This window comes from Epinephelus fuscoguttatus, linkage group LG16 (genome assembly GCF_011397635.1).
Source record: "Epinephelus fuscoguttatus linkage group LG16, E.fuscoguttatus.final_Chr_v1".
NCBI lineage: Eukaryota > Metazoa > Chordata > Actinopteri > Perciformes > Serranidae > Epinephelus > Epinephelus fuscoguttatus.
In genome coordinates, this window is record NC_064767.1 from 40,085,247 (window position 1) to 40,102,158 (window position 16,912).

General features: G+C 40.9%; 1 protein-coding gene across 1 annotated transcript in view; it reads right to left on the minus strand.

Moving 5' to 3' along the window:
- Window positions 1-16,912, minus strand: part of eno4 (enolase 4) — a 193,883-nt gene that overhangs the window by 61,993 nt on the left and 114,978 nt on the right. The window contains 2 exon segments of the mRNA XM_049601099.1: window positions 1,716-1,814; window positions 8,550-8,708. Of these exon segments, the coding sequence (XP_049457056.1) occupies window positions 1,716-1,814; window positions 8,550-8,708 (258 nt within the window).

Consider the following 16,912-nt stretch of genomic DNA (forward strand, 5'->3'; position numbering starts at 1 on the left):
GGTGTTTAGCACTTGTTGGCCCCTTTGCCTTCAGTCTGCGGTCCAGCTCACCCCAAACCATCTCGATCGGGTTCAGGTCCGGTGACTGTGGAGGCCAGGTCATCTGCCGCAGCACTCCATCACTCTCCTTCTTGGTCAAATAGCCCTTACACAGCCTGGAGGTGTGTTTGGGGTCATTGTCCTGTTGAAAAATAAATGATCGTCCAACTAAACGCAAACCGTATGGGATGGCATGTCGCTGCAGGATGCTGTGGTAGCCATGCTGGTTCAGTGTGCCTTCAATTTTGGATAAATCCCCAACAGTGTCACCAGCAAAACACCCCCACACCATCACACCTCCTCCTCCATGCTTCACAGTGGGAACCAGGCATGTGGAATCCATCCGTTCACCTTTTCTGCATCTCACAAAGACACGGCGGTTGGAACCAAAGATCTCAAATTTGGACTCATCAGACCAAAGCACAGATTTCCACTGGTCTAATGTCCATTCCTTGTGTTTCTTGGCCCAAACAAATCTCTTCTGCTTGTTGCCTCTCCTTAGCAGTGGTTTCCTAGCAGCTATTTGACCATGAAGGCCTGATTCGCGCAGTCTCCTCTTAACAGTTGTTCTAGAGATGGGTCTGCTGCTAGAACTCTGTGTGGCATTCATCTGCTCTCTGATCTGAGCTGCTGTTAACTTGCGATTTCTGAGGCTGGTGACTCAGATGAACTTATCCTCAGAAGCAGAGGTGACTCTTGGTCTTCCTTTCCTGGGTCGGTCCTCATGTGTGCCAGTTTCATTGTAGCGCTTGATGGTTTTTGCGACTCCACTTGGGGACACATTTAAAGTTTTTGCAATTTTCCAGACTGACTGACCTTCATTTCTTAAAGTAATGATGGCCACTCGTTTTTCTTTAGTTAGCTGATTGGTTCTTGCCATAATATGAATTTTAACAGTTGTCCAATAGGGCTGTCGGCTGTGTATTAACCTGACTTCTGCACAACACAACTGATGGTCCCAACCCCATTGATAAAGCAAGAAATTCCACTAATTAACCCTGATAAGGCACACCTGTGAAGTGGAAACCATTTCAGGTGACTACCTCTTGAAGCTCATGGAGAGAATGCCAAGAGTGTGCAAAGCAGTAATCAGAGCAAAGGGTGGCTATTTTGAAGAAACTAGAATATAAAACATGTTTTCAGTTATTTCACCTTTTTTTGTTAAGTACATAACTCCACATGTGTTCATTCATAGTTTTGATGCCTTCAGTGAGAATCTACAATGTAAATAGTCATGAAAATAAAGAAAACGCATTGAATGAGAAGGTGTGTCAAAACTTTTGGCCTGTACTGTATATATATATATATATATATAGATATACACATATATGTATGTATATCTATATATATATATATATATGTGTGTATGTATGTATATGTATATGTATATATATGTATATGTATATATATATATATATATATATACATATATATGTATGTATGTATGTATGTATGTATGTATGTATGTATATATATATATATATATATATATATATATATATATAGTGAAGTGTTGGGCTGAAACTTACAATTAAGCTTTACATGGATCTTTTCATAATGTTTAGCACTTCAACACTTGTCCACATAATGTGGTGAAGAAATACCATACTGTTCTCTGATTAGATAAATGACACGACGCTGGAAACATAAAATGACAGAGAGGTAATAACACTTACTATATCTGACAAAGGGTCATCACTGCAGGGCTCACTGCATGTTGTTCCCATTAACACTGATCCTAGTGTAGAAACAAAGACATAATTAGCATTAGAAACCTCTTTTGCCGAATCTAACTGTAAAAGCATTTGCCACAAATGGTCAATACCCTGACATAAATTGTGACAGTTTGACTTGATTTCCTTTCTTTTGAAATCTGTTTGCTTCTGGGTAGCTTGAGTGTGTGAGTGAACCAAGTGTAGCATGACCTTCTTGGATATGGGAGGTTTTGGCTGCTTTCTGCTGGGTGGGCTTTGAAAAAAAATTTTTAGCATTCCACTGTGGGCAAGAAGCTGGTGCATGTGTTCCCTTGCAACGCCAACAGTACACTTGGGGAGGTTGGTTTGGGCTAGATTGGCTTGGCCGGACAGTGATTTCTGGGTTAGGAGACAATGCAGCAGACTCAGAGGCAGTAGGCTTGGTTGTTTTCTTTAGTATGTTTTTCCTCTGTTCATACTGCAGCTGATTCTCACGGTCCTTTTCCAGTTGCTGACCAAGGCGTACAAGTTCATCCACAGAGGTACTTCGGCTACTCCTCAGCTGACTGGCCAGTTGAGGGTTCATGTTTTTCAAAATCAACTTCATGATTTCCTTTTCTGAGATGCCTGGTTTCCAACGCTTGCACAGTGACTGGTACATGTAGACAAAGTCTCTGATATTTTCACCTTCTCCTTGCACTCTACTGCGCACCCTTTCTGCCAGCTCATCTTCATAATCTTCTGACAGGAAGGCGGCGCGGAACTGGTTATGAAATTCTCTCCAAGTGTGGATTTTATCTCCCCAAATGTGGGGAACTGAAGTTTAATAGGACTCCTCCCCATGAACCTCCTCTTTAACTCTCCTTGAATTGTTGATCCTCCAGGTGACCCAAAATTGACATCGGGCATACTGGATTGTACAGTGGATTGCATTCTGGGCTGTGCGGAAATGAGTGGGGGCTTTTCTCCCTCAGTACCCTCGAAGTGGGTTTGAACACTTACATGCCCAAAGGTGGGGGTGACTTTTGCTGCAATTGCTTCCTCTGACAGTGCATGCATTGTGTCTTTACATTGTGTGATCTCCCCCTGTAGTTGGGAAAGTGCGGTTAACACAGGAGTAAGAGCAGAGTGAAGATCCCTCAGCACATCAGTATGATAACGATTCAACCTCCAGCCAAGAGATGCATCAAACTGTGTTCTCATGTATTCAAGCTGTTTATCCATCTTTTTGTTGTTCATGAAATAGGTCTATCAGTGTTTTGGTTATTTGTTCAGTGTGTCTGGTGATTTCATGGGACATTTTTTCCATGTTGCTGTCCTTAAGCTGTTGATCCTCAACAACTTCCACCAGAGTCTCAGTTGCAGCCCCATTTTCCTGTGAAACACAGCTTGTAGCCTGAGGTCCTCCATTGTCCTGTGAAACAGAGCTGGTAGCCTGAGGTCCTCCATTTTCCATGATACTGACTGAGGAATCAGTATTTTGGGGTATTATGGGTTTAGGCAGCTCAGCAAATCCAGTCAGTTCCATGTCCAACAGAGAATATGATGTGCGGGGTGTTGCAGGTGGTATCCCCCGGGTAGGGACTGGAGTGGATGGTATGAGCTCCACTGATCCTCCTTCCATTTCACCCAACAAAGTCCCTGGGATAGCAGCCATTTTGATTCACTTTTTTTTTCAGAAAATAAAGAAAGGTTGCTGTTTCCTTTAATTTCAACCCGATATGAGGTGTGTTTTCTTCTTCTTTTCCTCTTTATTTATTCATTCAATGATTTTCCACTTTAGTTGAGTCCCATCTGGGGTGCCATTTTTTATGTGACAGTTTGACTTGATTTCCTTTCTTTTGAAATCTGTTTCGGGGTGCCAGCCAGGTTTCTCTACTGGCATTTAAGATTAGTCAGTCAGTTTGTCTGTTTGTTTGAAAACGTCACACAAGGATGAACACTTGAAATGAACACCCTTACATTGAATGAATGTGAAAACCACAACACAAATAATTTTCAAACCTAATATTAATATATGTTTCAAACACCAGCAAAAATAAACAATTCTCAAAGTTCACCACAGAAAGAATAAGCCAACACAAAATTCCACTTCGGGTTTTTCCTTTTACTCAGTCTCTTTCAAATGTTCAAAGAATCAAAATAAAAAAAAATCAAATTCAGTTCATCAACGAAGTTACTTTCAGTACAGGTAATAATAATAATAATAATAATAATAATAATAATAATAATAATAATAATAATACATTTTATTTAAGGGCGCCTTTCATGGCACTCAAGGTCACCTTACAAAAGTACAGAAGTGCATAAAAACAGGGATAAAAACAAACAATAAAATACAATGGACAGTGCAAGGATCAGACGGAGTATGAGAGTTTGAACAGATGGGTTTTCAGTCTGGTTTTAAAGAGGGATAAGGAGTCCGTATTGCGGAGGTCAGGGGGGAGGGAGTTCCAAAACTGGGGAGCCGAGCGGCTGAATGCTCGGCCCCCCATGGTGACAAGGCGAGCAGAGGGGACAGAGAGATGGATGGAGGAAGAGGATCGGAGGGTACGGGTAGGTACAGAGATATTAATGAGATCAGAGAGGTATGGAGGGGCAAGACTGTGGATGGCTCTGTATGTATGGAGTAGGATTTTGTATTGAATGCGGTATGTGATGGGGAGCCAGTGGAGCTGCTGCAGGATGGGTGTGATGTGGTGAGTGGATGGTGTTCTTGAAATGATGCGAGCTGCTGAATTCTGTACCAGTTGAAGTTTATGGAGGGTTTTCTGGGGGAGGCCAAACAGAAGGGAATTACAATAGTCAAGTCTGGAGGTGACTAGACTGTGAACCAGAATGGCGGTGGTGTGAGGGGTGAGAGAGGGGCGGAGGCGGTTGATGTTATTACAGTTAAAAAAAATATCATCAACCTTTAACAACAAAAAAAACCCTCCTTGAGCAAAAAATAGTCACGTTTACACCCCCCCCCCCACCACCACCACCACTTACTGACACCGTCAGTCCAGTTTGGTTTGGGGATACTCCAGTCTGGGTTTTGTGGCAAGGGTGACGTGGTTGCAGGATTGTGTGCAAGGAATCAGCTGTTTGGCAGATGTGTACGGGGAAATCCGGAGATCGCTGCGGCAGTAATGATGAGGATGATAAAGATGATGGCCCCGGCGGGTGAAGAACGAGGGTTTAAACGACCTCACTTTTAATATTACTCGCACTATGAGCTGTTTGCTCCGGCCGATCGTCACACCACACTTTCTCTGCCCGTCTCCTCCTGCTCCTCTCTCCTGCTGAATGAATGGCGAGTCAAAATCAGCTGTTCCAAAAGGAAATGAATGGGAGTGCTTGAATGGAAGCGGGAACCGGGAACAAATCCCTGCGCAGCTGGGTGTGTTCGGGGCGTGAACAGGTGACAAGGCAGATCAGTAAAAAAAAACAGCTGTCACAAAATGTCTCTGATCTGTGTAGAGTGGATGGCAAACACTCTTATGTTGTGTTCACACTGGGCGTGATGCAAATTTTGTGTTCAAGTTTGAATGCTTGAACCCGGTGTGAATACAACATGATGCAAACAAAACAACTCATACTCTTGGCTGGGTGGTTAGTGAGTGCTGGGACAGAAACAAAGTATTTAATATTTCAGTGAAAATAAGAGTGTTTGTTCACATCAGTGTGTCTGGAAATGGAATTTTTAGCCGGGAGGAAGGCCAGGATAATATTACCTGTTCTTAAAAGCCACAGGCATTAAATCTATAACAACCTGGTTCCAAAAAAGTCGGGATGCAGTGTAAAACATAAACCTTAGCAGATTGCAATGATTTGCAAATCCTTTTTGATCTATATTAAGTTGAATACAGTTCAAAGACAAGATTAATGTTTAAGTTAATGTTCAAACTGAAAAATTTATTGTTTCGTGTAAATACACACTCCTTGTGAATCTGGAAAAGACTGGAAAAAGTTGTGGATTCCTAAAAAACACCTGAAACATTCCACAGGTAAACAAGTTAATTGCTAACAGGTGACAGTATTATGATTGGGAAAGGGACATCCTCTGAAAAACTCAGTTGTTCACAAGCAATGATGGTGCACGCTCACCACATAGTGGAAAAACTGCATTAGTAATGCAGTTTTAAAAAGTTTAAAACCTTTCTCAATGCACAACTGCAAGAAGTTTAGAGGTTTCACCATCTACATTCCATAATATCATCAAGAGATTCAGAGAAGGAGCAACACCAGCAACAAATATTGAATGCCCGTGACCTTTGACCCCTCAGGTGGCACTGCAGCTGTGGCTCAGAGGTAGAGCGGGTCGTCCACCAATCGAAAGATCAGCGGTTCGATCCCGGGCTCCTCCAGGCTGCATGTCGAAGTATCCTTGAGCAAGATACTGAACCCCAAATTGCTCCCGATGGCTGTTCCATCGGTGTGTGTGTGTGGGAAAACTGAGTAGCTTGTATGGTAGCCTTGGCCACCAGTGTATGAATGTGTGTGTGAATGGGTGAACATAACTCGTAGTGTAAAAAGCGCTTTGAATGGTTACTAGATGACTACCCAGATAGCACACATAATCTGGCCAACGTCGGCCCGATGTATCAAGTTTAGATTATAAAGATGTAGCAGGGAGAGCGTTTGCTCATTGCCAAGACGTCGCTGAGACATCGGCCTTTAATCGAAAATGACCACCACGCGATGTTCAAACGATCAAAAAAAAAAAAGCTGCGCTCAGTAGGCGCTCCTTCATTAATATTCATATGCTTCATTAACTACAACCTTTATTCATTTAGGTCGGACCTTTCAAAATACAAATATTTCACCATTCAAAATCAATGCTAACATTCAAAAATAGTTGACTGTTACCCTATTTAGTGTGTAAGTGTGCACAATGAAGAGATAAAAGTCAATTTGACAAACTTTATTTTCAAATTTCCACAAAAATATCTGATGGCCAATCCGCTTCTCCTGGCAGCCTGCAAGACACAGAAAAGACGATGAGCACGTAACTTCAAGAAACAAATCCCAACGTCTTTTAGTCAGATTGGAATTTATTCCAATTAGCTAACCTGAAACCAACTGCGATGAGAAGCTGTGTCCTGCGAGCTCAGTTCCAAACAAACACCGCGGAGATGAAATTCCGCCTCTGTGGCGACTTACGTATGTGGGCAGACATTCTACGGCACTGGGCCGACCCAAAGCTTACGTAACAGAGCCGTTTGATGAGCTGGGACAAAAGAGTATTAAATTTAAAGATATTCGCCAATGCGGCCGACGCTTGTCAGACGTTACAAATTCAGGGCCGATGTGTCGTCCTCAGGCCGACGTCGGCCAGATGTATGTGTGCTATCTGGGTAGAAAGGCGCTATACAAATGCAGGTCCATTTACCATTTACCATTAAAACTGACATGATTGTATTTAGGATATTGTGACGGCCTCCTGCCTCTAGGGCCTGCTGTTGTGTTTTGTGTTCCCTCTTTTGTGTTGTCGTCTTTCCCTGCAGGTCGTAGGTGGGGCTTGCCACACCTGGGTGGACCTGGCCAGTCCACAGGTGTATAAGAGCTGGCACTGCTCCTCACATTGTTCTCTGCTCCTCTCTGCTCTGCTCTGCTCCGCTCCATGACCTACCTGGTGCGGCTGCATCACTGCACCCGCGATTCCTCGGCGCATTATGTTGTGGTTTAGTTAGTTCTGTTGTGTTTGATTATGTTGCCCATTACCTAAGTTTATATTGTTTGTAATAAAATCATTTCGTTTTACTTTCACAACCGTACGTCTCCTCGTCCTTGTCATGGCTTTGAGCCAGGTCATGACAATATTTATACATGGACTCAGGAACACTTTGGAAAACCACTGTTAGTAAACACAGTTCATCGCTGCATCTACAAATGCAAGTTAAGACTCCACCATACAAAGTGAAAGCCATATATCAACAACATCCAGAAACACAGCACACTTCTCTGGGCCTGAGCTCATCTGAGATGGACTAACAAAGAGGAAAAGTGTGCTGTGGTCTGACCAGTCCTTCATGGACATCGTATCCTCTGGGCTAAAGAGGAAAAGGACCATCCAGATCGTTACCAGTTCAAAGTTCAAAGCCAGCATCTGTGATGGTATGAGGGTGTGTTAGTGCCAATGGCATCACGCGTAACTTGTCCATCTAAGGCTCCGTTAATGCTGAAAGGTTCATACAGGTTTTGGAGCAACATATGCTGCCATCCAGACAACATCTTTTTCAGGAACGTCCCTGATTATTGCAGACAGATAATGAGACACATTCTGTACATATTCCAAGAGCTTGGCTTCATAGTGAAATTGTTAGTAAGAGTGCAGGTGCTACACTGATCTGCCTGCAGTCCAGACCTGTCTCCCATTAAAAATATGTGGTGCATTATGAAGAGCAAAACACAAAAATGAAGACAGAAGAACTGAGGTCGTATATCGAGCAAGAATGGGAAAGAATTTCACTTTTAAAACTTCAATAGTTTGCTCAGTTCCCAAACACTTACTGCGTTCTGCTTAAAGATGATGTAACACATTGGTAAACATGCCCCTGACCCAATTTTATTGTGACATGTTGCAGGCATCAAATTCAGAATAAGCGTAAATTTACAAAAGGCGTTACAGTTTATCAGTGGCAATTAAACATCTTGTTTTTGTACAGAATTCTTTTGAATATGCATTTAAAGGGATTTGCAAATCATTTCATTCTGTTTTTATATACATTTGTGTCCCAACTTTAACAGCTGAACTGAGAAGTAGTACTGCTATCTTTCCTACCCAGCATTCAATGTTTCTTTTTCTCAACGCCACCTCAGTAAATCTGTTACCTTGGTGATCAAATCACTGACTGTTGTCTCATTAATGTGTTTTAAGATGTGACCTCTGACTCCTGGAAGGGGCGGAGCCTTTAACTTCTAAGTCATGTCAGAGAGCAGCGAACATGAGCCTCCAATCACATTGCTCAACTTTTCCCACTGGTCTTTGTTCTTACAGAGCACAAACACACAAGGACAAAGATACACATTTGAGTTAAGAACATGCTGTAGACATAATCATACATAAGCATACAAACATTTACATCTAACACATAATCAGCCTCACAAACACACATTCAATTTTATTTTTTCATTTTATTTATAAAGCCTTATATCACAAATCACAATTTGCCTCAGATGTCATGTGTACAGAACAGATCAACATAATGAATTTACAATTATCCATATCTCCATAGTGAGAGACGGAGAGAGACAGAGACAGAGAGTAATGACAATAGCTACAATAACACTGATTTTAGTAATAATATAGTAATAATAATAATAATATGTTATACCTAAATATTAAAATATGACAGTACTGTATGTGACAATAATTATCATATCAGGCAGGACCACAATCCAGGCGTAACCATGATTCGAGGGAACCTGTGAGACAGAGGAGGACAAAAGCTGTGGCGAAGAGGGCAAGTTAGTGTCATGCAGTTATAGCAAATGAAGAAGAACCAACTTTTCAGAATCTGAGAGAGAGAAGGAGAGAAGGGGCTCAGTGTATCATAGGAGGTCCCCCAGCAGACTAGGCCTATATCAGCCTAAACTGGGGGCTGGTCCAGGGCAAGCCTGAGCCAGTCCTAACTATAAGTTTTATCAATATTAGGTCTACTTTTTAATATGGATACAGTGTCTGCCTCCTGCACCAAAACAGGAAGATGGTTCCACAGAAGAGGAGCCTGATAGCTGAAGGAACCACAAGTAAACCTGTAATCTCAGAGTACAGTGTTCTGGTGGGATAATATGGCACTATGAGCCAGAGATGGGGACTTGAGTCATTGTTCTGATGACTTGTGACTTGACTTGACAAAAAATAGACTTGAGACTTGACTCGGTCTTGGAAGTTAAAGACTCGGGACTTGACTTGACTTGAGACACGATGACTTGAATGACTTGAGTGTTATTCACATCATGTTTTCGGTTAGAATATAAAATTAATAAATAAATTTAAAAAATAATGTAGGAGCGCAGGCTGAGAATGGCGTTGTCATGATTGGATCACTACCCTGTCAATCAGTCATGCCCTCTCTACGTACCTTACGTGTTTATTGGAGAAACAGGCCCTCTTATATCAAATAGGCATCAACATGTCAGCGGGAGGCGTACCGAGAGTCATCGTCTTCGGCTTTCGGAATTACCATTATTATGGCAAAAGACAAACAGCACAGTGCAAGACATGCAGCATAAACATCTCGGACAGCCAGGCAACAACATCAAACTTTGTTCGTCATTTGAAGAGCCATTCTGCCCAGTAAGTGCTTGTCAATTAGCTAACATTATCTGGTTAGTCGGTAGTTAGCTAACGTTAGCTTGATACAATACGGGGGTGGGGTGGGGGGCATGGGTCAGTTTGGTGGAAGTTGTTTTTTAATTTATTTGCTAACATTAACCCCAGAAAACGTGAGTGAACATTCCGACCGGTTCGCAACACAGGGTTAAATGAGCTAAATGGGTGATTTTGGCCGCTGCCTTGGTTAGTGTGTGTGTGTGTGTGTGTGTGCGTGTGTGCGTGCGTGCGTGCGCACGCACACATGACACGCACGACACACACACGCACACACTCAAAGTAAACATTGCAGCGATGAAGTCAGTGTTTACTGACAGTTACTTATATCTTGTCTTTTCACTTTATTAAGATCAGATTCTGCAGGTAAAATTACAATAATAAGCTGACTTGTCTTGGACTTGACCTATTACAGGACTTGACTTGACTTGACTTGACTTGACATAACCTGTGACTTGACTTGACTTTACTTGACTTGCCCAAGAAAAAATGACTTGGGACTTCCTTGAGACTTGAAGGTTAAGACTTGAGACTTACTTGAGACTTGCACATGTGTGACTTGGTCCCATCTCTGCTATGAGCTATGACGGAGCCTGACCATTTAGAGCTTTGTAAGTAAGGAGAAGGATTTTAAACTCATTTCTGGATTTTATGGGCAGACAGTGCAGAGAAGCTTTGACGAGAGAAATATTATATCTTTTCATAGTTCCTGTCAGTACTTGTGCTGCCGCATTGTGGATCAGCTGGAGAGTTTTTAAAGACTTGTTAGAACAACCTGATAATAGGGAATTGCAGTAATCCAGCCTTGAATGCCACAAATGTGTGGACCAATTTTTCTGCATCTTTTTGAGACAGGATAGGCCTAAATTTTGCAATATTATGCAGATGAAAGAACACAGTCTGTGAAGTTTGTTCAATGTGGGAGGTAACAGACGAATCTTGGTCAAATATTACTCAGAGGTTTCTTACAGCTGTGCTAGAGGCCAGAGCTTTCTTTCTTTGAAAGAAAGGGAATATTAGATATGGGTCTATAGTTGGCTAACACCTCTGGATCCAGGGTGGGCTTTTTTAAAAAAGGTTTAATTACAGCTGCCATAAAGGACTGTGGTACATAGCCTGTTGATAAAGACATATTGATCATGTCTAATATAGAAGTGTTAACTAACTAAAGGTAAGACTTCTTTAAGTTACCTAGTTGGGATGGGTCTAAGAGACATGTTGATGATTTAGATAAAGAAATTATTGAAAACAATTTGTATGTAGCTGGGTAACTTGAATCCCACTCACTGGCTTCACTGATACAAAGCAGGTAGAGTCCAGCTTTATAGTTCAGAATTTGTATTGAAAATGGAAATGAGCAGGGGGTTACAACACAGGCAATACATGACGTCCATAAGTAACAGGTGACAGGAATTTGATGATTGATGGCTGGGTTGACTAATAAATGGTTTCTGAAAAACAGTAGAACAAAAGAGGCTGAAAGCAAAGGCGTTCACCATAAATATAGCCTTAATGGCACAGATGAGTGATATTAACATTGAACAGTGGTCTCAATACATTGTGTAAAAGGCTGGAAACAAGGTGCTAAAAATGCATTAATTGGCGATAACTGCAGCGATTAACATTCATTAATATTAATTCATTGAAAAAAGGAAATCAATTTTTTGACTAATGCAAACCGTAACACAAAGCAAGTGTCCCACGTCACAACCTAATGAATGAATTAGGGAAGTGGTGGCATGGCAAATAAACCTGGCAGCATGCCAGTGCGACACACAGCAAACTAACTTCAGAGAAACTAATCAGCCTCCTTGTCTCCAGAGACAAACAGACAATAAAGGTGGACTTACATGTGCAATCACTCATCGATCAGTCAATATAAGAATGGACAAGATATAAGGATATGAGTCACGGCTCTCCAACACTTCCTCCTCATAACCGGCTGTAGTCAGTACGCCCTGCGTATCCGGGCAGTTTATATAGAGCGCACAATGAACGGGAATGCACTGATACGGCCGTGGTCAGCGGAGATGGAGGGAATTCTTCACAATCATTGAGGTCAGTTGTTGAAGAGTAATCCGAGAGAAGCAATCCAAATATATATCAGGTCCTACAGCTGTGTTTAAGTTCCCTGTGACTGAAGGTAGATTGGTACTGTGTGAGGACAAGAGGTCATGAATTTTGCTCTAAAAGTTAGAATTTTGTCATTAAAAAAGCTTATAAAATCATTATTGCTGAGGGCTAAAGGAATACAAGGCTCAACAGAGCTGTGATTCTCTGTCAGCCTGGCTACAGTGCTGAAAAAAACTTGCCGTTGTTCTTATTTTCTTCTATTAATGCTGAGTAATAGTTTGCTCTGGCATTGTGGAGACTGTCTTGCCAGACTAAATGAGATTTTTCCAACTTGGTTAAACGTCACAATTTTCACTATATTTGATCAAATTTAGGGGTTTGGGATTTGAACCACGGAGCTAATTTTCTTTGTTTCATTGTCTTCCTTTAAAGGGGTGCTACTGTATAGACTCAAGCATTGTTAGCAGTGAGCCTTAATCACTATCATCAAGATAATCAATTTGGGAGGGTTTAAAGTTGTATAGAAAGCCTCTGTTACAGTGGGACATGGTAATAAATTTAATGCCGCTAAAATAATTTCCTTAAATTTTGCTACAGCATTATCGGATAAACATCTAGTATAGTAGCTTTTGCCAAGTGGCATGTAATTGAGTATTAAGAAATCAAAAGTTATTGAATAATGGTCTGATAAAGACGGATTCTGTGGAAAGACTATTGAGTTAATTCCATATGTAAGAACAAGATCGAGGGTGTGGTTAAAACAGTGAGTGGGTTTATGTACACCCTGACTGAAGCCAGTGGAGTCTAATAATGAGATAAATGCAGTAGTGAGGTAGCCATTATCAATGTCAACATGAATGTTAAAATCACCTACAATGATAACTTGATAATGGCAGAAACAGAAACAAACAGAAGTGGCTGTGAGGTTTTCTAGGTTAGGTGTGAAAGACTAAAGATAAGGCTTTCAAAGGAATTATAATTTAGTTTAGGGTTAGGGTTGGGTAATTGACTAGAGTCAAAAATGGCTGCAACTCCCCCTCCTTAGCTGCTGCCTCAAGGAGTGCAAGTATCATTATGACTGGGAGTAGTGGATTTATTTAGACTAACATATTCTATTGTATCTATTGCACGTCTGTCCGTCCTGGAAGAGGGATCCCTCCTCAGTTGCTCTTCCTGAGGTTTCTCCCTATTTTTTTCCCCCGTTAAAGGTTTTTTTGGGAGGAGTTTTTCCTTATCCTCTGTGACGGTCCTAAAGACAGAGGGATGTCGTATGCTGTAAAGCCCTGTGAGGCAAATTGTGATTTGTGATATTGGGCTTTATAAATAAAATTGATTGACTGAATTGATAATCATCATTACACAGCCAGGCTTTAGTGAGACAGAATAAATTAATATGATTATCTGATATTAATTTGTTTATTAACACTGCTGTGGATGACAGAGATCTGATAATTTACAGTCCACATTTAATTATCCTGTTTTTTGTTCTTCCACAGAAAATGTGTTCATTTCTATTAGTTTTTTATGTACAATTCCTCTTTTTTTTTAACTAGATTTAAATAATTTGGGTGGTTAAGGGACAGACACTGTTTTATAACACTATGGGTGGGTAAGTGCAGGAAGCCCAGAGAAGCATTTCAGACCGCGACTGTGATTCCTGGTCTCAACTCTGGTTTGTCAGGGTTTGGATTCACTAATAAACTTGGCTAGGTTTCCAGAGATGAAAGAAGCTCCAACAAAAGTGGGACGGATGAAATCTCTTCTAATCAGACCAGGTTTTCTTCGGAAAGGTTGGATTGAATAATGAAATGCGGCTAAACATCTGATCACTAGCCAGATTTGGGAGGGGTCCAGAGAAAACTACAGAGTCAGACATTACCTTTGCATATTCACACACCGATTTAACATTAATTTCAGTGACCTCTTATTGGCATTAATGGGTGTCATTACCACCGACATAAATAACAATCTTACTGAATCTATGTTTATTCTTAAATTTGATTCAATATCACCCACCCTGGCCCCAGGGATGCATTTGACTATGGTCACTGGTGTTGCTAACTTCACATTTCTCAAAATAAACATAAACAAGAGTAAAAAGACAAATTACATCTCAAACCAAATTACTTGTGGAGTTTCCTCAGTTCTACACAGAGCCCTGCTTGTAATTAATGGAAGTTCATCAAAGTTTTATGGAAGCTGCACGTCTTGCAGAGCAACACCTGTTGGTGACAATAATAATTAGGCAGTCAGATATAGGGATGTAACGATTACCGATATTACGGTAAATTTCGGTTAATTTTTACATTGTAAGAATTACCGTTTATGTTTAAATTAATTGCGTTATCGTGGTGGATTATCAGGACATGTAATAATGTAATAATTCAAGTCTCGCGATGCAGGCGCTGCGTGAATGCGTAGCATGTGTAAACACAAAGAATGAAAACATGGCGGAAGGTGGTGACAGCGGCACTCAGGACATTTCCCCCCCCAGCTAAATGCACAAAGTCTGAGGTCTGGGCATACTTTGGGTTTCTGAAGAATGCCGAGGGACAGCTGGTGGAGGACAACTATCCTGTGTGCAGAACATGCAGAAAGAAAGTTGCTGCGAAGGGTAGCAACACTACACATCTGCTGGCTCATCTCCGTGACCATCATCCACAGCTTTACAACCAATGCAAGTTTTGCTATGCTATGCAAACGTCAGTTCTTGTGTGAGGGACTTCGGTTTTACTAAGATTGTCATAATGTGTAAGTCTCAAAGTATATGGGACATTTGAGCCGTATCTGTCCTCCTAAATGGCGACTAGGTTTTCCGTTTTTGTTTAAGACACATAGGAGCTAATACTAGTTGAGTAGCTAATAGCCGTATTAGCAGCTATGTTGCTAACATGTAAGTGTTTCAAAAAGAAACGGAGCTGAAAACACTGAGCGGAGCCGACAGAATCTAAACTGACGTAACGTAACGCTAATTGAGATCAACTATGATTGAATCACTGTGATTATGTTTATTGTTTGGCGAGCTAGAATCGATATAGACGGCCAGTTATGCTTTCTTGACATAAGCTCAAGGAAACAACATAAAACGCTGCCGTGTTAACCTTAGACTGAGAGCATGCACTCCTTTTCTCATACAGGGAATCCTCTAAATTATTCTGTGTAATGATGACCATTGCCCTTAGGATTTTTTTGGTTTCTCCTGCACATTTGTGATATCTATTCTATATACTGTATGTCTTTTGTTCTACTCTTGCATTGTTTTGTTTTATATATATTTTTCCTCTCGTGCTAATAAATAAATAATATATAAATTGTTTACATATTTTGCTGACTGTTAAAATGCACCAGACAAATAACCTTTGATCCTGTAATGTGTTTACATATTTTGTTAATTTAAAATAAAATTTTCTGTTGCTGTGCCAATCCCTTGTCCTTTAATGTGAAAGTTTCATTTTAATATAAGATTTTGGCTGTTAACATTTTAGTATGATAAGGAAGTTACAAGATTTAGTGAAGTTATTTCAGTGTATCTATTTTTTAGACATTTTACAGCGCTTAAAAAAATATCGCAATATTATCATTTACCGTGATAATTTGGTCACTATAATCGAGATATCTAGTCAGATGTAACGTTGAATACAAGTTTCATCCATCTGTTTTCTGACAATGATCTGGGACTGAGTCACATTGCAGCAGGCTGAGCAAGGTAATCCAAACATTCTTCTTCTTCTTAGCAATGTTTTCAGACTTCCCCTGGAGGATCTCAAGCCAGATGATTATATATAATCTCTCTAGTGTGTTCTGGGTAAACCCTAGGGTGTCCTTTCAGTTGGACATGCCTGGTACACCTCCACAAAAAGGTTCCCATGGGGCATTCTGATCCCATGCCCAAACTGCCTCAACTGGCTCCTTTCGATCCAAAGGGACACTGGCTCTACCCCAAGCTCTCTGTCAACGTCTAAATTCCTTGCCCTGTCTCTAAGAGTATGCCCAGCCATGCAACGGAGGAAACTCGATTTAGCTCCTTATATCTGTGATCTCATTCTTTTGGTCACTACCCAAAGCTCATGACCATAGGTGAGGGTTGGCACCCTGACTGACTAATAAGTAGAAACCTTTGCCCTTCCAGCTCAGCTCCCTCTTCACCACAATGGTTTGGTAGAATGCCTGCATTACTGTTGACACTGTACCAATCCACCTGTCAATCTCACCCTCAGTTTTAATGTAGCATGGAAGGGCAACAACAACTAGGGCCCAGGCAAGTGGGCAGAGTCTGTAAAGGGGGAAGGGGAACTCATCTGGGCCTTTCTCCCTGCACTGAGACACACACACCTGAGAGAACTGAGACCTGCAACTGTTTGCTGCTTAATTTGGTAAAAAACTTTCAAAATCTTAAAATTAATGGGTAAAGCAAAGTTTTTAACACTCAGGTACCTCTGAACTTTGAATCTCTTTATCTGGGTCGCATTTCATTTTTAGAATTGAGAAGGGATATAAAGTTAATACAAATTCTTTTGATGGCAAGCAAAAAAATCACTCACTAGGAAATGGCTAAACCCTATCCCACCCACATTAGAGGATTGGGTCGGTATTGCCCTGGAAATATTTAGAATGGAAAAGCTTACTTATCTACTTAGAAACCAGAAAGATAAATTTTACAAAATGTGGGAGAATTGGATAGTTTTCATAACCCCAATCCAAGCAGATTTCATCTGATCACACAGGTAATATAACTTATCATTTTTTATTTTAATTTAATATACCTCTTTTACTGGACTATAGCGGTAGG